The following is an 18,916-nucleotide window of genomic DNA, read 5'->3' as shown; positions in this document are numbered from 1 at the left end:
AAGCTACGATGACTAACTGCGTGCTAGCTGTGGCCTCATACAGTACTTAATTTATAGACATGGTATGAATCATCTGAGTGCTTTTTTGTTTGTTTGTTTGGTTTGTTTTTTTTGGTGGGGGGTTCTCAGCAACATGTAAATAAAAACTTTGTGTTTTTTCCTTTTGCTTGGTCAGATATTTCCTGATATTTCCTAAGTGTTTGGTCAGTAATATGCCAGCAATGTTTGGCTTCAGTTTCCATCTTCAGAACATTATCTGACCTGTCTTGAAAGTAATTATTGGAATCAATTATGAAAAGATAATAAAAAGGATAAATGTATATATTGGACAAACTATAGAAAAACTCTTAACTCGTGGAAGAAGGTTTAGGGTGTATTACACAATGAAGTTACTGAGGATAACAACTTGGCTTTTCTTGCATCTGTACTTTTATGTGTGTTTGTTCCATGTTAATTTCTGTTGTTTGTCTATACCTTTTGGTGTGTGTGTTTGTGTGTTTCCTTTTCCTATATTTCACTCTGACCTTCACTGTCCTGATGCTTGGGTCGTCTCTGGCCTTCTGCTCTTTAGCTGCTCCTTAAGGTATTTATTTCACTGTCTTTCTCCTTCTACCTTTAAACCCTCTTTTTTCCCCATATTTACTTGCTTCTGACCTCAAACTCGGCGACCCCAGATTAGAAACAGATACACAAGGATGTTTGTTTATTTGTGTAGATACTCTAAAAGACCCGCACACAGACTCATGCACACTTGCGCGCACGCACGGCTATGCTTTTAGAGATAACATAATCACAGGGTACATGCACCTTGGCACACCTACAGTATATCCATGTGCACACTCAACCATATGAGGAGCTCAGGAGTCAATTAGGAGTCAGTTGCTGTGTAATTGGGTGAGATATTAGCTTTACTGTCAGTAAATTAAAAACTGATCTTGAGGAACGGGCATGAAACCGAGGAACCCTGGTTTCTTCCCAAATCCACCCCTGTGAAAGCACTGTGACAGGTGGAAGCTAATGAGTAGTCCCATTATGCCTCTCTGGAAAAAAAATCGGAGTACTGATGAACATCTGGACAGACCAGCACACATGCAGCTGAAAATCTAATAAATACACACACATTCTCTCTCTTGCGTTTGCTGTCTCTTTCTTTCTGTTTCTTACTCTTTCACGCACACACACTGATGTAATCACATGCATAGGGTATGTGGGAGCACATACATGTCCAGTGACACTTAACATATAACATTTTTGTGGAACAGGTGGGAGTTTATTCATTCCTGGAAGTGTAAAAAAAGCATTAACAGATGCAGATGACTTTTTATTAGAATAGAGGCTGAATTGCCACCTGAATCAAAGTCAAACACCACTGAAATCTGCCTAATTCTTTTTCCCTGCAGAGAGAGGTGAATGTGAAATATAGAATACTTAATAAGATGAGATTGTATTAAGATGACAGCAGGAGTTTGTTTGGAAGTCATGATTATATCCCTGGAAAAAAAATCATTCTGAATCTTAATTTGCAGTTAGTCTCTGCTGTTCAAAAATGTGTCTTTCACAAAATCCAATATTTAGAAATCATCTACTAAAGTCAGTATTTGCTCTCTTGCCAACCTCATTTTAACATTGCTAATTATTCTTCCACATGTTTTCAGGAATAAACCATGAACAATTTAGAAAAAACCCCAATGGATTGTAATAAGTGATATCCAATGTGCTACACCTGTAAACCAATTGCGATGAGAGACAATGGCTGAAATGCACCAATGCATTATAAAGACACAACCCACCCTAGCTGAAGTTTAGCGGCAGTCAGTTAGAGAAGAAGTTGTCGTCTTAGCTAAGCATAGCAGTTATGTTACTAGCCTTTGCATGCATGTGCTTGATGACTTACTGACACTATTGATGGACAAATTTAGATCCTATTTTTGTTCATTTACCATAAAGTAAAACATGGTTATGGCTAGGTCCATATCTTTTTGGGCAATGATGCCATTTTGAAATTTTATGCCACCACACTGGATTTAAGGTCAACAGTCAAAATTGAAAATTGATTGATCATAGCCATTTTTATACTCCTCCATTTTCAGAAGCTCAAACCCACATTATTTTAATATGACTGCCTGAGGTCTAGAACCCATGGGCATCACCTAGTCCTCTTTTTAACACTGTACCAGATATTTGATTTGGCTATTCCTAAAGTTCCTGCAACCTCTCTGTCAGGTTTATTTAGTATTTTTAGCCTCTTCCACTTCACCATTTCTTCTAGAAATTGAAAGTTGTGTTACTAAGTCAACTCTAAATCCTTTGTCTTAATTTGCTGATTTTGATGCTTGACATAAATCAGAAACATCCATCCTTGCTCGTCCATGAAACTGTTTATCAGTCAATTGTCTAATTAATTTCTAACCTCCAATCTCTGTAATGTATATGGTAGAAAATGTGCACATGTGTGCACGCATGCGTGAGAGAGAAAGCAATTTCAATTGGTATTGGTAGGTTGTTGCAAATATTAAATAATGACACATTAAACTCTTGATTATTGACTCCTCTAGTGGCTCACTGAGGGCATGCTGCATGCATTAAGGTGTGAAATGACTTTGTCATATTTTTTTCTTTTTGTTCCTCTCGTAAAGGGTGCTGCACTGAAATACATTCCCACTATCGTCAATGATGTCAAGCTGGTCTTTGATCCCAAGGAACTAAGGTAATTTCATGTTTTGTTACATATTCCTAAGCTTTAATGTCATTAAAGTGACACCAACAGCTATCTAAGAGACTTAAACATTAATACAAGTGAACATGCCATTATAACAGATCACACAGTTCTCTGTGAACTTCAAGTTTTCTATGTGGGAGTTCAATAATAAGGGATGATACAGAATACTACAGCAGAGCAGAAAAATGCTTAAATCAGTTGCCTTTTGCAAAGAAACAAAAAGAGTAATTTGCTTTAGTTTGATTGCTTTTGTTAAAATTTCATGTGCAGATTATGCAAAGACAGGCTTTTGGAATATTGTGCTTTTTCAAAAGCACAGTTTATTTATTTTATCTGCCTCTCCACCTTAAGCTGCTTTTATTCAACATCTCAACATTCAGTAGCTGTGCTGTGATGGTTGCTGCTTAAAGAAGTTCAGGTTGCCTTGGAAACTCTCCACTCAAATGTCTATTTAAGTTTATGTTGTCTACTGCGCATGTCACCAGCTGTAGCTTAATACTGTTTTATATAAAATACTAACATGCTCATGGATTAAATAATTAATTCATGTTCATGTTAGACAAAACAGAACATTTGAGTTCAGAATATGATCATATGTTGTAAACTACTACTAATATTATTACTCTGTAACACAGAGCTGCATTAGTAAGATGGCCACACTGACAAAAGTCAGGCAGTTACTTGTAACTAGGCTGAGTCTTAATAAATCTCAGTAAAGACTGAAGTAATGTTTTCCTAATTTACTTACAACCACTATAGTCAAAGTAGATTAATTCCATCTGCAGCAGTTTAAATGGAAAGGTGTTGACAAGGAGAGCATCTGAAAAGACCCCAAGCACAGAACTATAAACTATAGTTAAAACTTTACTAAGTTTATGATCTCAAATCATATTGAATGCAACAATAACCAGTGGATGATGTCACTGTGGCTGTGATGTCCATCTATCCATACAGCCTATGCACAGAAAAGAGCTGACATGAGTAAAAAAAAAAAAATAATACGGTGGTGGACAAAAATGAGCCGGAAGGGAGATGGGTTGCAGAGTGGCATGCAACGGTAGTAGCAATTGTGAGCCAACTAAAGCAACTTAAATAATGCACTTTAATGTAAGTCTGTATATGTGATTTGCCATAAACTCATAACAGGAATTGAGAATAGCTAATCTGCCAGGGTTGTGGATGAGACTTAAAAGGAGCTGCAAATTACGTAATTTTAACTAAACTCATGTATGTTCAAGTAGTGTGTCATTTTATGGTAATTTTGTTGAAAAATAAACAATATTTCCTCATCTTACATCATAAATACGCTGTACTTTTCTGGGCTTTCTCCACAAAATCAGCAGGAAATTCTACAGTACTTAAAATTAATTACAAACTACGTAAAATTACACTCTATCTCATTTCCTATAAAATACTTAGGCACCTATTAAATTTACTTATCCATTACTTAGATTTTTATACAGTTACATACATTTCTTTTTTCCAGCAAAATCCATTGCAGGCGCAACGCAAGACTCAGTATACTCAGGTCCATAATATGGCCTGCAACCAGAAAAGTAATTATGATGTAAAATGAGGAAATACTGTTATGCACCATGTAAAATTACTTATACAGTACTTAAATTTACTTATTTATGTACTCATAGTTTATACTTACACATTTACTTATAATTTTCCTTTGTTTCCTTTAAAAACCTGGCTTGCTATACACTTTTTCCAGTGTACCTACCTTAAAGTATTTGTAGGTAATTTGTAGTTGCTTCAGTTTCATTTCGTCAGATCAACATGTTCAAAAAGTCTCATCTAATCTAGGAACCATATACTATTCCCTATTCACACATTAGTTGTAGAGAGTTTGCACTACAGTGCCCGTTTTTTGTAGATTCATTAAACTATGTATTTGACAGGAAGTCCGGGTTTTATGTTTTTTCACCCACCAAAAAAATAACGCGAGACAGCACAGCAAGCAGCGTTAGAGGCTTTGTTATCATTTCGGTGGTTTAAAAGGCAACGTCATGAGAGAGGCTTTTGATATTAACTTTAATCCTGAAAGCTGTGGTCCTTATGAAACATTCACCTAGCCATAAATCACAGGCTTGGCTCACCTTCCTGTCTGAGCAAAGGTGGCATCAGCTGCTCTTGTTGTTAGCACAAACCTGGCTGAGTGGCTGTGCTGGAGGCAACTAAATTGAAGCCCTGGGGGTTGGGGCGGGTTATTTCATCCACTTCCAAAACCTTGCCTCTCCTCCTTGAGGCATAGCTTGCCAGCATAATGAGCATTAGGCCTCTTCATTTATGGGGGGAAAGAACACTATGCATGTTTTGTATCTGTGCTCAAATGTGGATTTTTATTAATAAATGTGTTATTTGTAATGAAAACCTTTTTATGATTTATGTATCTTTTCATTTTCTTTTTACATTTGTGGTTTTTGGGTTGGTTTTTTGTTTTTGCAATGCAGTTAGGTTATCCTAATGACTTTATAAATCTTTAGTTCAGTAGAGTTCATTTGCATTCATGCTTCTTAAATATCGGAAGACATTCAGAATAATGGCAATGTGAGTCATAGGAACAAACTCAAAGGTCTACATGCACCCACAAATGCATTTTCACGTCTTTAGACTTATTAGACGCTTCGCAGAACATATGTGGGCATACTGTGATTAGGTTTTTAAGTAACATCGTCTCCATTTGACTGAAATCCACTGATGAAGCTATTCTGTGGTGCTGAAAGCCTCAAAGCGTTTCTAGGACTTCCTTTTGTTCTGAAAGCTTTTTGTCAAATTACTTTGGAAGGTCAATGTTTGATCAAAAAACTCAGTATGCTTAAGAAAAATGGTGATATGCAATACCGTATGATATAATGAAACCTTTAAACGAAGTATAAAATGTTTCAGCAAAACAGAAGTACCATACCCGAATAAGAAAGTTCCTGTATCCAAACTCACCCAAGAAACCCCCAAAAAGTGTACTTTATTTGAAGAGAGTGGAGACTACATTACTGAAATTGAACGTAAAGTGTTTTGATATAACCAGTAATTAGTATATCAGTTATCTAAATCTTGTTTACTGTGTTCAATGCCCCAGAAAAAGAAATAAAAACCTAGTTAATGCAACATTTCATGCTGTTTAACAGCTACAAGCCAGGCTAGAGAAAACACATAGACGAGCTTAATCAGTAGGACTGTTTTTTGTTTTGTTTTTTTAATTTATATTGTCCTCTTTGTGTCTCCATAGCAAGCTGTTTACAGAGTTCATCCTGAAAGTCCCTGTGGGTCGCCTGGTAAAACAGAAGCTGGACTGCCTGATTGACATCGTACACAGCGATCTCTTCAATCATCACGGTGAGAGCGCGCACATACAAAAACTGTACCCATAGTTCTTCAGTAAATTCACTCATGGTTCGGTAATTTAGGCAATCACACAGACCACCTGCCTCCCCAAGGCAGTCTTGTGTGAGCTCACAGTAAGGGCTCTCTGGTAGAGTGGAGTAGAGCAGAAATTGTTCTTGTTTTCTGCAACAAGTTAAGCTTGAGTCACCTAGATGTGACTGGAACTGAAGGTCAGGGTTCCCATCTACATAGACTTCAGGTGTCATGGCCTGATTTCTGTTTTATTGTATTTAGTCTTATCCCTTTGACACAGTCATATATTTACACCAAAACTTCAATGATAGCCTTGAGCACCATACTATTGTTTATTTTGGTCACTTTGTAGTAATGTCACATGTGAAAGGCACAGTGTAGAGGTGGCTAATTAGAAACATGCTTATCTCCACCCAGCCTAGCCTGTGGCATCCCAGAGATGAGGCTCAACCAGAGCCAAGAGTTTTGCTGGAGGCACCGTGCGTTCTGGGGTTATTTTTGGCTTGGTCTTCATTTAGAGACAAACATTCTCACGTACTGACCTGTGATTTCAACTAAAGATACAATCGCTGTCTCAATAAAGCATTAGTAATTGAATTTAGTTGGCAGAGAGCGACCACAGGAAGTGAAAAATAGTTAGCCACCAATCATTAGATTAATTTAGCCACTGTGTTAGTACACAATGCTTTGCTACTACTATCTTGTTGGTTTTTTTGAAGCCAGAAGTGATCATATTTTCAGGAGTGGGTAGCAAGTTTTGATAGAATGTGTAGATAATTAATTGCTAATAAATACTAAGTAACATTCAAATGAAATACAGAATTTCACTGATCAAAACAATGAGCTGCTGAGCAATTGAATGAGCTACTACTCAGATAAAAGCATTCAAATGCTCAAATAAAAGGCACCACAGGAGGTTTAGTGGCGTTTTGGTGACTGAAGCTCAGGGGACAGCTGGCGGCTTAATAGAATTTAAGAGTTGAGTTATAAAAACAGCAAAAAAACCACAAGACCTTGGTTGTTCCAGAGTATAAAGATGCTTATTTCTGTTGTAAAGTTGGGTATTTTGACATAGCAGCCTATAAAGACTCATTTTTGGAGACGGTGTCAAGCAGCCATTGGAGTATCTGCAACTACGTGTTTCTTTACCTTTTCCATCTCTGTAGGTTGCTGCTTTTACACACTTATAGTGCAGAAGTCTACGTGCGTTTGTCTGCCGCTGTTCAATTCAGCATGGCCGTACAGGAAACGAATGATGAGGGGGACACTTTGTGTGGGATGTAGCAGGAAGTTGTTGTTTTTTTCCTAGTCATTAATGTCTGATATTGAACATAATGCAGTGTAAATGTCACTGCTTTCAGCTTAATGATCTGCTCCTTACATACTTTACAAACATAAAATTGTCTCTGTGTCGGTAAGTAACTATTGAAGGCCAGTGCTCAGTGCATCGTCCTCTGGTCATTACTATTGATCTGTTGGTATAATTATGGACAGCCAAGCCCCCCCCCCCCCCCCCCCCGATGTTCGCGAATGGACTGCTGATCAGCGGGAAGAGTTGTTGCTATAATGTAGATAAGGATTATCCTGCTGCTTTAAAAGCATGTGTGCTGCTCGATTCTGACAACAGTTCCTTGCACTGGTGCTTTGAACATCTGTAGTAGGCTCTGAGGTGCTAGCTGGTTTCAAGCTGTGCAAAAGCACTCACGGAGAGGGCTTAGTTGCCAGGTAAATTTGTCCTTTCCATCAGTATGCGACAAGCAGTCGAATTAGCCAGACAGTTTTTAAGGTGGTGAGGAGCTGTAATAAGTGCCTATTCCCAGGTTGTCCATAAAAGGTTCTCTTGCCAACTAAACCCAAAATGAAATGTACTGGAATGCTTGGAGTAAATCAAGGCTCAGTGAGCTGCATCTTACCTTTCTTAGCATTTTCTATCAGTGCGATCTGAATGCGTTCACCCATGGAAATACTTTATTTCCTGCAGGCTGCACAGGCATTAACATATTAACTATTTTTGTTGAAAAGCGTGTCTTAAATTAGTTTATTTTAGCCCCCAGTGGGCTTAATTCAGTTCAAAATGACAACTTTAGAGAATAAAGAGGACATCTCTTTCTCCAAGGGTTTTATATATATGTCTGAAATTGAAATTCTCTGTGTGAAATGGAATTGGTATGCATATACAAATCTTTGCTTCGAATGACAACTGCATTAATTTAGAAAGTTTTTCATTCGTTCATTCTTTTTTTTTTAATAAGTTTTGGAGGCAAAATGTTGTGTCACCTTCAGTGCTGACGACGTAAAAGGAGTGTGTGCGATGGGTGCATAAATCGCGTTGAAATTGGCTCATTGTAAGAGAACAAATATGTCAGCTGCTCTCTTGGTCTGTGTTAAAGGGGGAAATTACTGTAGCGTCTAAAATCTGTTTGTGCTGGAAGTTTGAGGAAAACACTCGTGGCCTAGCTTGATAGTTCCAGTCTGCTTGTCCCACTCACACCATGCTGGTATAGTGTGTGTGTATGTGTTTGCATGCAACAGTCTGTGTGTGTACGTAGTGTCTGTGTCCATTTAGGCGTCTGTTCCCACCTGCTTTTTAGTTTTGACAAGCAAAGATTGAAACGCTTTAAGAATCAGGAGCTTGTATGAGCCACACAGTGCACTTAAAGCACTTAAAGCGCACACACACACACACACACACACACAAATATAGACAATAGATATATTTAAAATCGTATCAGGTGGCTGAAGCACCAAAATCCTTTCACTCTAGACACCATTGTCAGTTTCACCATACATTTTCTTCGAGGTTTATAAAAGTAAAAGCTTTATGTGAATAGAGCAGGCTCCCGCGAGGAATACCATAAGAGCTGCCAGCTCAACCTTTAATCGCAATCTTTTGTGCCAAACAATGGATATGTCTTGATATGTGATGTGTTTTGGCACGTTACAAATGAGATGCAGGACTGTGAAAAAGTCTCGAAACTTCCCTCATTTCTTTATATTTTGTTTCCAAGGAGCCAGAGTTTCTTGCATTTTTAAAAAAAAAAGTTTTTCTGTGGAAATTGTTTTGTTTTTTTCCAGTGTAGTCCATGTAGATTTCCATCTTTAGAGGAATGTGTTTTGTTGTTGTTGTTGTTGTTAGGCTACTGTCATATAAGTCATTCAAGCATTAAAAACAACCTAACCTAATGTGCTGCTCATTGAGGCCTCATCAGAAATGGTCTCAGTGGTAGGTTGGATGTCAGGAGGCTCTGTCATGGTTTGGGCATGGGGATCTTTTTAAAATTCACAAAATTATAAATGCAGAAAAGAACCATCAGATTTTGATCCATAACACAGTAACATCTGGACACCGTCTCATTGGCAGTGCCTTTAACACTATGGCCTCCCCAGAGCTCAGATCTCAACATTATTGAAGCTGTGTGGGATCATCTTTGCAGAGTACAGAACAAAAGTGAGCCAAAATCCAAAGAACAAGATTTGGAGAACTATTCCTGAAGACTACTTAAGGAAATTGCAAGAAAGCTTAGCTAAGAGAGTTCATTTCAATAAATTGCTTCACCTAATTCCTATTTTCCAGGAAAATTATAAAGAGATGAAGGGTGACTCAAGACTTTTGGAAAATATTATATTACTGAACTGCATCTAAATGAATTGCATCAGTGCATCACTTATTTTTCTGTATTTGGAACATCTATTTAGTTTAAATACTATTATCAAAGAGGAGCTCCAGCTTAATTATTTTTTACATTGGAATCATTAAAAGCCATTCAAAGTCCATCAGCCATTCAGTCCAGCAGCTACATGAGATCTCTTAGATTGCTAGCAGGGAATAAGGTTGTAATTGATGCACTAATCAGACCCTGTAAAATTAAAAATTACATTTTTGATTCTCCAGGAGGATTTATTTGTTACACTGCTAGTTATGCATAGTGCAGCATCATTATGCTTTCTGTGTGGGTCTGTGACTTACAGCTAATTTCAGTATTACCGAAAACAAACCGCTTGTGAAGACACGCTCGCTTCTGTCAAAGGTGGCTTTGGTGTTTTTCATGCATGTCGTGCTGTATCGACAGCAATTTTGTTGTTTGGCTTCATGAAATCATTACATACTACCCAATTAGACACGCACTACATTTAGTAAGGGCGGTCACAAAATGCTAAAGATTGTTCGCTTGCTGTGGGTATTATTCATAAAGAGGTCACAGTAGTTCATGCTGTTCATTAGGTTGCGTGCAGCATTGATGGAAACTTTTATGTGTGTTTTGATGTGCAGCGAAGTAACAAGTTTATTTGCTTCCAGCTTAATGACTTATTAAAGTTGCGATATTATCTGTGAAGCAAAGAGATTGTATTGATTCTGAAATAAAATCCATTGCTTGGTGGCCATTTAGAGCAGCAGCATCTCTCCATCTTGAAGTCATAAAGATTTTTATTTGAAGAACACAATTGCTGCCTGATTCTACAACCGTACTGGGGACAATTTCACTTAGTGTACTCATTGTAGGAAATATGTCTTTTTTCAGTACTGTCTCATAGGGATTACCAGTTTGTAGCTTGCTATATGTTGTAGCAGACAGACGGCTACAGTAGGATTGCTTTCTACTTCATAACTCTGTTAATTATTTACTTTACGAATTGACTAATTGGCCCCAGTTACTCTAATTACTACCAGAATAACTCCAGTGTTTGTCCCTTGACTTTAAATGTGATCCCCACACATCCATACACAAACTCGCAATGAAACCAATGAGGTTGTATTAAAAATGTGATAAATCTGCAGCAGACTGCCTCGGGTTTACCTTCCAGCAGTAGAATGGATGCCAGCTCATCACTTCTGTCCTCTGTGTCCAAATTGACAACAAAATTCTCCATCGTCTTCGTAAGGAAATTCACCTTTTGATCTCCTTCTTAAAATTAAGTAATTTGACAGAGTTAAAAAGGAAAGTTATGGTTTTCAGCTGCTCTTAATTGCTGTTTTACTATTAAATGAGTGCAAACGAGCAGAAAATAATTTTTTAGTCACATAAAACTTCGCCTGATACGTGAATCTCCAAAGTTTTAAATTGACACCACCATTCATTAGCTCACCCAGCCAATGGTCAGATGGGCTTATGCCATTGAGATGTGTCTGTTAACCTTCCGTCCACAATTCACAAGAGTTGCCCCAGAATTGAAGCTGTTTTCTGCGTAGCTTTTTCACATTATTGTTTAGGACTTTTGGCCATTGTTCTTTTCAATGTTGCTTCAGTTCATTGAGTTTTGCAGGCCCGCCACAGCATTTCACAGGGGTTGAGGTCGGCACTTTGAAAAAGAAAAGAATCACCGTGCTGCAATGGCCCAGTCAGGCATTCTGTTGTGCTTTGCATTATTGTTCTGTTATATGAACCAATTTTGGCCAAGTTTTACCTGTCAGACAGATTGCCTCACATTTGACTTTGGAAAGCAGCAGAGCTTTTGGCCGACTGATTGCAAGACATTGTGCCAACACACACCTGAATGCTTCTGACCAGCAAACTGTGGTTACACAGTTAATCAAGTGCATTTGATTAGTACTGTATGACTGCTACTTACCTTCTTAATTCCTGTGGAAGCAGTATTGGAGTACCTTTTCACGACTGCATATCTTTCTGGTTTAAATTTTTATGGACCAGTTTAGCTGGTTTATCCATATTTTTAGGTTTACTATTGTAATCTAAGGGGTGGTTTAGTAAGACGTTAATAAGATAAGACGTTTCATGGCTGACTAGTCTTGCAAAATGATTATGGCTGCAACTGGCTTTTGTTTTGATAGTGTTGCTGTCAAGTACTTCCTGTTTCCAAGTATCTAAACATGTATTTGAACTACAGAAAAACTTTGAATTTAGTGTAAGTCTCAGTGTGACCCTGTGACATGTACAGCTTTCTTTTTTAGAACAATAAAAGGGATTAAAAGTGCAATAGGTAAAATAGGAGCATAGCTATTCTTTGGGATTTTGGGAGCTTTTTTCCACAGTTGTTTAATTAATAAATGTATGTTGTTTTAATTTACTCCTCGGAGATGTGGGAAAGTCATTAATAAGCTACATGTTTCTGGATCGAGTGTGTCAAGAACATATGCTGTACCGCTTCGTGTGATCTATCATCTGCTCCATGTGTTGAGTGTCATCACGGATGTGTGTATTTATCGGCGTCCCTGCAGATTGCCGCGAGATCCTGCTGCCACTGATGACGGACCAGCTGAAGTTCCACCTGGAGAAGCGGGAGGAGTTGAAGGCTTGCTGCCAGCTGCTTAGTGACATCCTGGAGGTGCTTTACAGAAAAGATGTGGTGAGTAATTCAACTCTGGAGCTTTACATATTTTTATTTCCCTCTTGAATAAACAGTAGCGTAATAAGGCAATCTAGGAATAGCTCCATAAAGAAAAAAAACCCTCTTTTGACTGTGGTTATTGTACTTAATAACTGTTTATTAGTATGCTGTTCTCAGTTTGTTTTATTGCCCTGCATGGTCTGAAAGGAGCACGTTTTACGACAGTATTAATTTACTAACATGTAGAGGTGGCTGTGCTCAGTAATTCATTTCTATGGGTTGCTAGAGGCCATTCAACACTGAATTTTATCCAATAGCATTGTAATGAGTTCTGCTTAACCCTGTGGTGCTTTAGAATAGAGGGACTATTCATTATCAGCCTAGCCAGTTATTGTATACAATATTCAGTCTTTTTCATATTATCAGTATTATTTTTTAGCTTTTTGCATTTTTTTAATTAAAAAAATGCTGAAAGTTTATTTGCTTTAAATTAATCATTTGTCAAACATAAATGTCCTTGATACCATTTGACTTCTAGTTTAGAACCATAAAGCGATGTGGTCCATGTGATGATGAGCAGTATCAGTGTTGGTCACAGAGCCAGTTTTGTAGCCAGTAAAAGTTAAGTGTTCTCTGCCTCGGTGCCAGTGACAGCTGTGACTGCTGGCATTAGATTTTTCAGGTTGTCCATTTTTATGCGGACTGGCTGAAAAAGTCCACACAGTTCATTTCTCCATATCTCAGGATCACCGTGTTTTAATTAGTCTCAAGAATGAACTGATTAGAAGTTGTTGGTCCAAGATGACAGCCTGCGGCCATCATAACACATCGACTAAAACGCTTTCTGGCTGTTATTAAATGCTGTAACTCGGGAATAAAGGGAGAAATGGATGTAAACTGGAATTTGATTAGTTGCCACATGCATACAGCTGTGAGTTATTCTTTGTTCAGCGCTACTTTACAGCCAAGTCATTACTATTATGAACAGTACAAATCCTTAAAATAATTACTTGTTTTTAATTATTTAATTTCAGAAAAGTAAGAAATGCAACTTATTTTTATTTCTAAGTTGCTCAAACAGTTTCAAATAGGATTTTTTTTTTCAACTTTCTATCAGCTCATTTTTTAAGCGCAAAACTCTTTCTAGAATTTTTAAACTTGAGCCCCCGTCTCACACACACAGGTATCGGCCCCTTACCTCAAACGCTCAAATGATAGCAGACACGCTCACAAACACACACTGTTTTACGAGTGCGTTTGATCCTCTTCCATGCCCAGACTCCTGATGTCCTCCCTCAGGCCCTCTCAGACTCTCGTCATTGATCACGACCGTTCAGCCTCCCACACTCCACTCTGCTAGGGATTATCCACCTCTCCCACTTGCTCTGGCTTTTACACCCCTCTCTCGCTGTTTCACAAATTGCTGAATCCTCTCACTGTCTTGCTCTCTGTCATATCTGTCCTGCAGATCAGCACAACCAAGGCTTTCAGAGACTTAGATGCTCGCAAAAATACGGCGAGTGAAAACCTCTGTAGATATGTCTGTCTACTTAAATTTCATCAAACAATTTATGTCTTGTCAGCAATAAATATCTAACTGGATAAGCCTCTTTTACATAGCTAGATGGTAAAAAAAACTTCCCAGTCCATTCCTGCCCTGTGTTTGCTTGGTTGACACTGGTCTAGACACAGGCGGAACCAGTTTATTCTCACAAATACTGTGTGCATACAGTATTTGTGAGTTGTTCAGCTGCAGACTGCATCATGTAAATTATTGAAAGTTTTGGCTGGTGTTGCAAAGATAAGCCTCCTTCGAAAAACTCCCCCACGCCAGGTACAGACAGCAATAGCAACAACCAGGCGATCTGATCAGAGTCGGGGAGTAATCCATGACTTGGTGTGACAGTAAAACAAGATTTTAAAACTGCATTGTCATAACATCTTAGTAAGGATTCATGCACGTAACACATGTTAGGGTAATCTCTTTGTGTTTCCTGAATCTGGAAGAAGAAGAATACTTAGCCAAATTGACCAAATATCATTAGTGCTCTTAAATTTCCTTGTTTTTTCAAGTACTGTGCAAAAATCTTGTGTCATCTCTCATTTCCTCTCACTTGCAAGGACCAGATGTTAATGTAGAAGGAAAAAAAACCTTTTGACATTGGTTGTTTTATCAATCATGTTGAGTCCAGTCCTGCTGCATAGCTACTTTTAAAAGAATGATTTTTAATTTTGTTATGCCACTTCACACTGACCTAAGCATAAAAATGGGACCTGTCCCAAAGGATGCGTCTGGACATGAGAGACAACTTGGCAAAGACCAATTTTAAATGGTATCTTTAGGCACTTTGTTGCTGGCAGCCTGTCACAAAAATACATCATTTGTTGACATTTCTTTAGTTCAGTCTATGAAAAATACCAACGATAACAGTTTGACAGGTATAAAATTGTATTTTTGCACCAAGGAGGTGATTCCCAAAGAGCTATTAGCTGACGACTTGAAAAATGTGAGTAAACTGGGCAAGTGGAGGACAAAAAAGAAGGGGTAACACTGGGAAAAAAAAAGCTATCCACGGCAGATGAACGGTGTCAAAAAAGAATCTAGCAAAAGCCCTCCACAGGACCTTAGAGATGCATCTAGCCCTTCAGCTTAACCATCTATTGTTCACTGAAATCTCATCATAAATGGTCTCAGTGGAAGGGTGGCTGTCAAGAAGCCATTCTTAAGGAAGAGAAATGCGGAGGAAAGGCTGAGGTATGCCAAATTACACAAGAACTGGACTGAAAATCAGTGGCAGCAGAACTTATGGAGTGATGAATACAAATTTGAACTTTTTTGCTTCAAATTGTCATCGGTATGTATGAAAGAAGACAGGAGAGAGGTACAACAGTGAGTGTCTGCAGCCATCTGTAAAACACTGTGGAGGCTCGGTCATGGTTTGCGGCTGCGTTTCAGTCACTGTTGTTAGCTGATGGAATTATGAATGCAGAAAAGTACTGTCAGATTTTGATGTTGAGCCTGGACCTCAATATTATTGAAGCAGTGTGAGGTCATCTTGAAAGGGAACAGAACAAAAAAGCCAACATCCAAAGAAGATCTTTGAATGTCGTTCAAGAAGCCTGGAGGACTATTCCTGAAACTGCAAGAAAGCTTGCCTCAGAGCGTTAAGGGTGTGTAGAAGAATAAGGTGGTGTTGACTTTCAAGCTCATTATATTTTTACATTCTCTATTTTTCCCTTACGTACTTTATTTCCATTAATATTTACCAAAAATTGCTGCACCTATTTCCCATTAACCTACCAAAACACAAAGGAATGACTGATGGCTCAAGACTTTCATCATCCTGTATTTTTTTTCTAGCTGTTCACCCGAATGACCACAATTCCCTTGAAATCTGAGCTTCTGTCAGGCCTCATAAGTTTGGACTGATATTCTTTCACTTTAAAAAATCTTGGAGGGAGGGTTAGGGTTTGTGTCATTATGTTTTTTTTCCTCTATTTTTAAGTGATGATATTATTCATATATTACTACTGTGTTATGTACAGGGTCCCACCCAGTGGCATGTGCAAATCATCATGGAGAAGCTGCTGAGGACCGTTAACAGGACAATCATTTCTATGGGTCGCGATTCACCTCATATCGTAAGTGTAATTCTCTGCTTGGATACCACGCAGTATATCATGCTAAGCCCGCGACTCTCTGTGTTTGATTTTTGTGGTTATTTTTTTTATACACATACATGCACACAATTTTAGAGGCACATGTACCGCAACCAGATTGACTCCCACAGTCACGCAGCAACCACAGTTCCAATCCAAAAGTATCATTAAAGGTAAAGGCCTACCTTGGCAGATTGCTTTCACACTCCCTCAGTCTAAGAGAGGCTTTGATCTGCTCATATCTTTCTCCAGCCGGTTGTTTTTGCGCCGGCGTGTCTGTGTGTGTTTTCCTTTTGCTTTGCTTGTGTGTCTTATCCTCACTTATTAGTACACTTCTGGTGCTCTGTGCTGTAATCTAATCACTGTATCACCCCACCGTTGCCTTTAGCATCCATCTTCCCATCACTCTCTCAGCCAGAGCTTGGTAGCAATTAATGCACTTATCAGTCATCCTGTAAATATGTAGTCTGTCTGATGTGTGCGAATAAGGCTTCACCCATTTTCTTCAGTCCCAAACGGCAATTAGTACAACTGTATTTTTAGTCGGAAATGTGAACTTCTGTCTTGTTTGACTTTTTCTTTTTCTTCCTTTTGAATAATTTCTTTATTTGAGCTGCGTGTAGTTTGTGTTGTATCGTCTTTGAAAATTAGACTTTTTTTCATCATTGACATTCGTATTCTTACAGCTCTGTAAAATACAGCTTAGTGATGAGCCTATAGACATTTAGTAATGACAAATATTCACACCGCTTCCATCAGGGAGCACCAGGATTCACCATCACTTGTTTAAATGGAAGCTTTTATTACCAGTAACTGAGCCACGCCGGCAGAGAATGATTTCATAAAGCCTGGAGTCGCCACTGAGTGATCATCTAGTGTGTTTGTGTATGTGTGTGTTATGTCACAGTGCTGTAATATGTCCACAGCCCTGACGCTTCATCTCCTGTGTTCGGTCTTTCTGTCTAGGTTGCAGCGAAGGGGTTTTTGCAGCAGAAATTCAGTAACTGCTTCTTTTGTCTCTCGCTCTCTCTTCTAAAACTATTCCGGCAATGCATCAGCTAATCTCATAGATGGGAAGCCCTCCGTTGTGTAACAGATTGCTAAGCATACATCACACTAAATAATGTCAAGCTAATGAAGCTGCGAGTTGAGCTAAGGCCGTCCCACTGCCCATTTTCTCCCAACCAGCAGCCTGGAGGGCGTCTAGGGCTCCCACTTGCTCTCCCGCTGTAGTTCTCTAGTCGACTCATTGTTATACCAGCTATTCAAATAGTGCGCTGTCCTGCCTAGCTCATAGTCAAACAGTTTTAAAAGTTAAATCTGAAGATAGATTTGATCTCTGTGGACGTTTTGTTAGAGCCTGGGTCAACTGAACAGCTCACCGTCTCCTCACACCATTTCCTGTTTGTTGCTTTTCCACTGTAGTGGCAAGTGTCTAAAAGGCTGTCAGTATGATGGCATATGCAGGCCTCCTCTTGACTGTATTACACTAAGTGCATCTATTTTAGTGTCCACCTGTGGCGTAGTTGAAACGGTGTTCCTTGCCTTGCAACAGCGAGTGCTGGCATGTGCTGTGGAAGACCGGCCTCCTTTCTAGTTAATCAAACTACTCTACCCACGACCTGTTTTGGCCCGTGTTGAAACTATCTACTCTGTATACATATGCTGCCACTGGCCTCTATTTTACTTTGCTCCTCGAACACAGCTTGGGTTTATTGTCCCTACCGACCCCGACCTTTTGTCAGCGGCTGCCTTTATAGCTAGCTAGCATCTGCACTTGACTGCCTTGACATTTTAAGCGCCTGAATATGATTTTGCATCAATGTGCAGAGTGTCCTTTTACTCAGTGGGATTTAGAGGTTACATGAAAGCCTGAGGCTCTTTTACTCAAACACATTATACATTATATAGTACTTGGGACAGAAATTGCATTTGAACTAGGTCCCCAAATGATTATTTAATGATGAATAAGGTAGGCGTGAATTTTTAAAAGCTATGAGACCCAGTTAGTGCTGCTAGCAGTGTTGTTGCTTTCTAATCAGAGGGCTGTTGTTGCTGCCTCTGGGTACAGATGCCTACTCTGCAGGCAGCTTGCACGCTGCTGCTCACACAACACCGCATCCAACCACCGACCTTGTTCTTCTGAGTGGCAGCCTCTTACATTTAGATTTATGCATTAACGTTCTACTCTGTCTCCCGCCCGTCTCTCGCTCTCTTCCCTTTCTGCTCTCTCCTGGCAGCGGTGGACACAGAATGTTGACGAGAAAGCACGCAGTGACGACTTTGGGGGCGTTGGTTTTGTTGCGTGTTGTCACTGCAGTGCTACGCCTGTTAGCAACTTGGACACAGCATCATAGCATCATCTTTGCATTCATGTCCACCCTCACACAGGTTGAAAGAAGTCCTTGAATTGAATACATTTAGATTATGGCTGTAGCAGAAACATTTAGCCTGTTTCCGTGGAAAGCACCAGGTTCTCCCTTTATGCTCTTATTTCTTCTAGTTTAAGCTTCTGGATAGACCCTTGCAGATAGACAGAAATAGGAAGATGCAAATGTATAAAAAAAAAAGAAAAGAAATCTATGTTTTCCATGCAGCAAAACCACAGAATACAACCTTGCTGTATAAATGTGTTACGTTAGATTTACTAGTTTTTGCATAATTCTGTTATGGTTCAGGAAATATCTAAATATGTTTGCTGACAGAATTGATTAAAAGACTTGAGCACATATTTGAAACTCTTGACAGCTTGGTTTCCCATGATGTTGTCAAGAAAAAAACCACTGCTGAACTTTTTTGTGGACACAAGTTCTCAAGACTACTCAAAACATGTTGCAGTGATACTTGGCTGCAGTGCTCCACAGTTATCCTCATGATTTTCCTGCAGTG

The 18,916-nt window shown here is 39.0% G+C and overlaps 1 protein-coding gene across 2 annotated transcripts in view; it reads left to right on the top strand.

Moving 5' to 3' along the window:
* dock1 (dedicator of cytokinesis 1) overlaps positions 1 to 18,916 on the top strand; it is a 191,796-nt gene that overhangs the window by 64,485 nt on the left and 108,395 nt on the right. For both annotated transcript variants that reach the window (XM_019362509.2, XM_013269519.3), the window contains exons 24-27: positions 2,637 to 2,707; positions 5,955 to 6,061; positions 12,258 to 12,385; positions 15,914 to 16,009. In XM_019362509.2, the coding sequence (XP_019218054.1) occupies positions 2,637 to 2,707; positions 5,955 to 6,061; positions 12,258 to 12,385; positions 15,914 to 16,009 (402 nt within the window). The remainder of the gene's footprint in view (positions 1 to 2,636; positions 2,708 to 5,954; positions 6,062 to 12,257; positions 12,386 to 15,913; positions 16,010 to 18,916) is intronic.

The sequence above is a fragment of the Oreochromis niloticus genome, linkage group LG8 (genome assembly GCF_001858045.2).
Source record: "Oreochromis niloticus isolate F11D_XX linkage group LG8, O_niloticus_UMD_NMBU, whole genome shotgun sequence".
Classification (NCBI taxonomy): Eukaryota; Metazoa; Chordata; class Actinopteri; order Cichliformes; family Cichlidae; genus Oreochromis; species Oreochromis niloticus.
The sequence above is the reverse complement of the archived record's forward strand: the minus strand, read 5'-3'. Positions and strand labels throughout refer to the sequence as shown.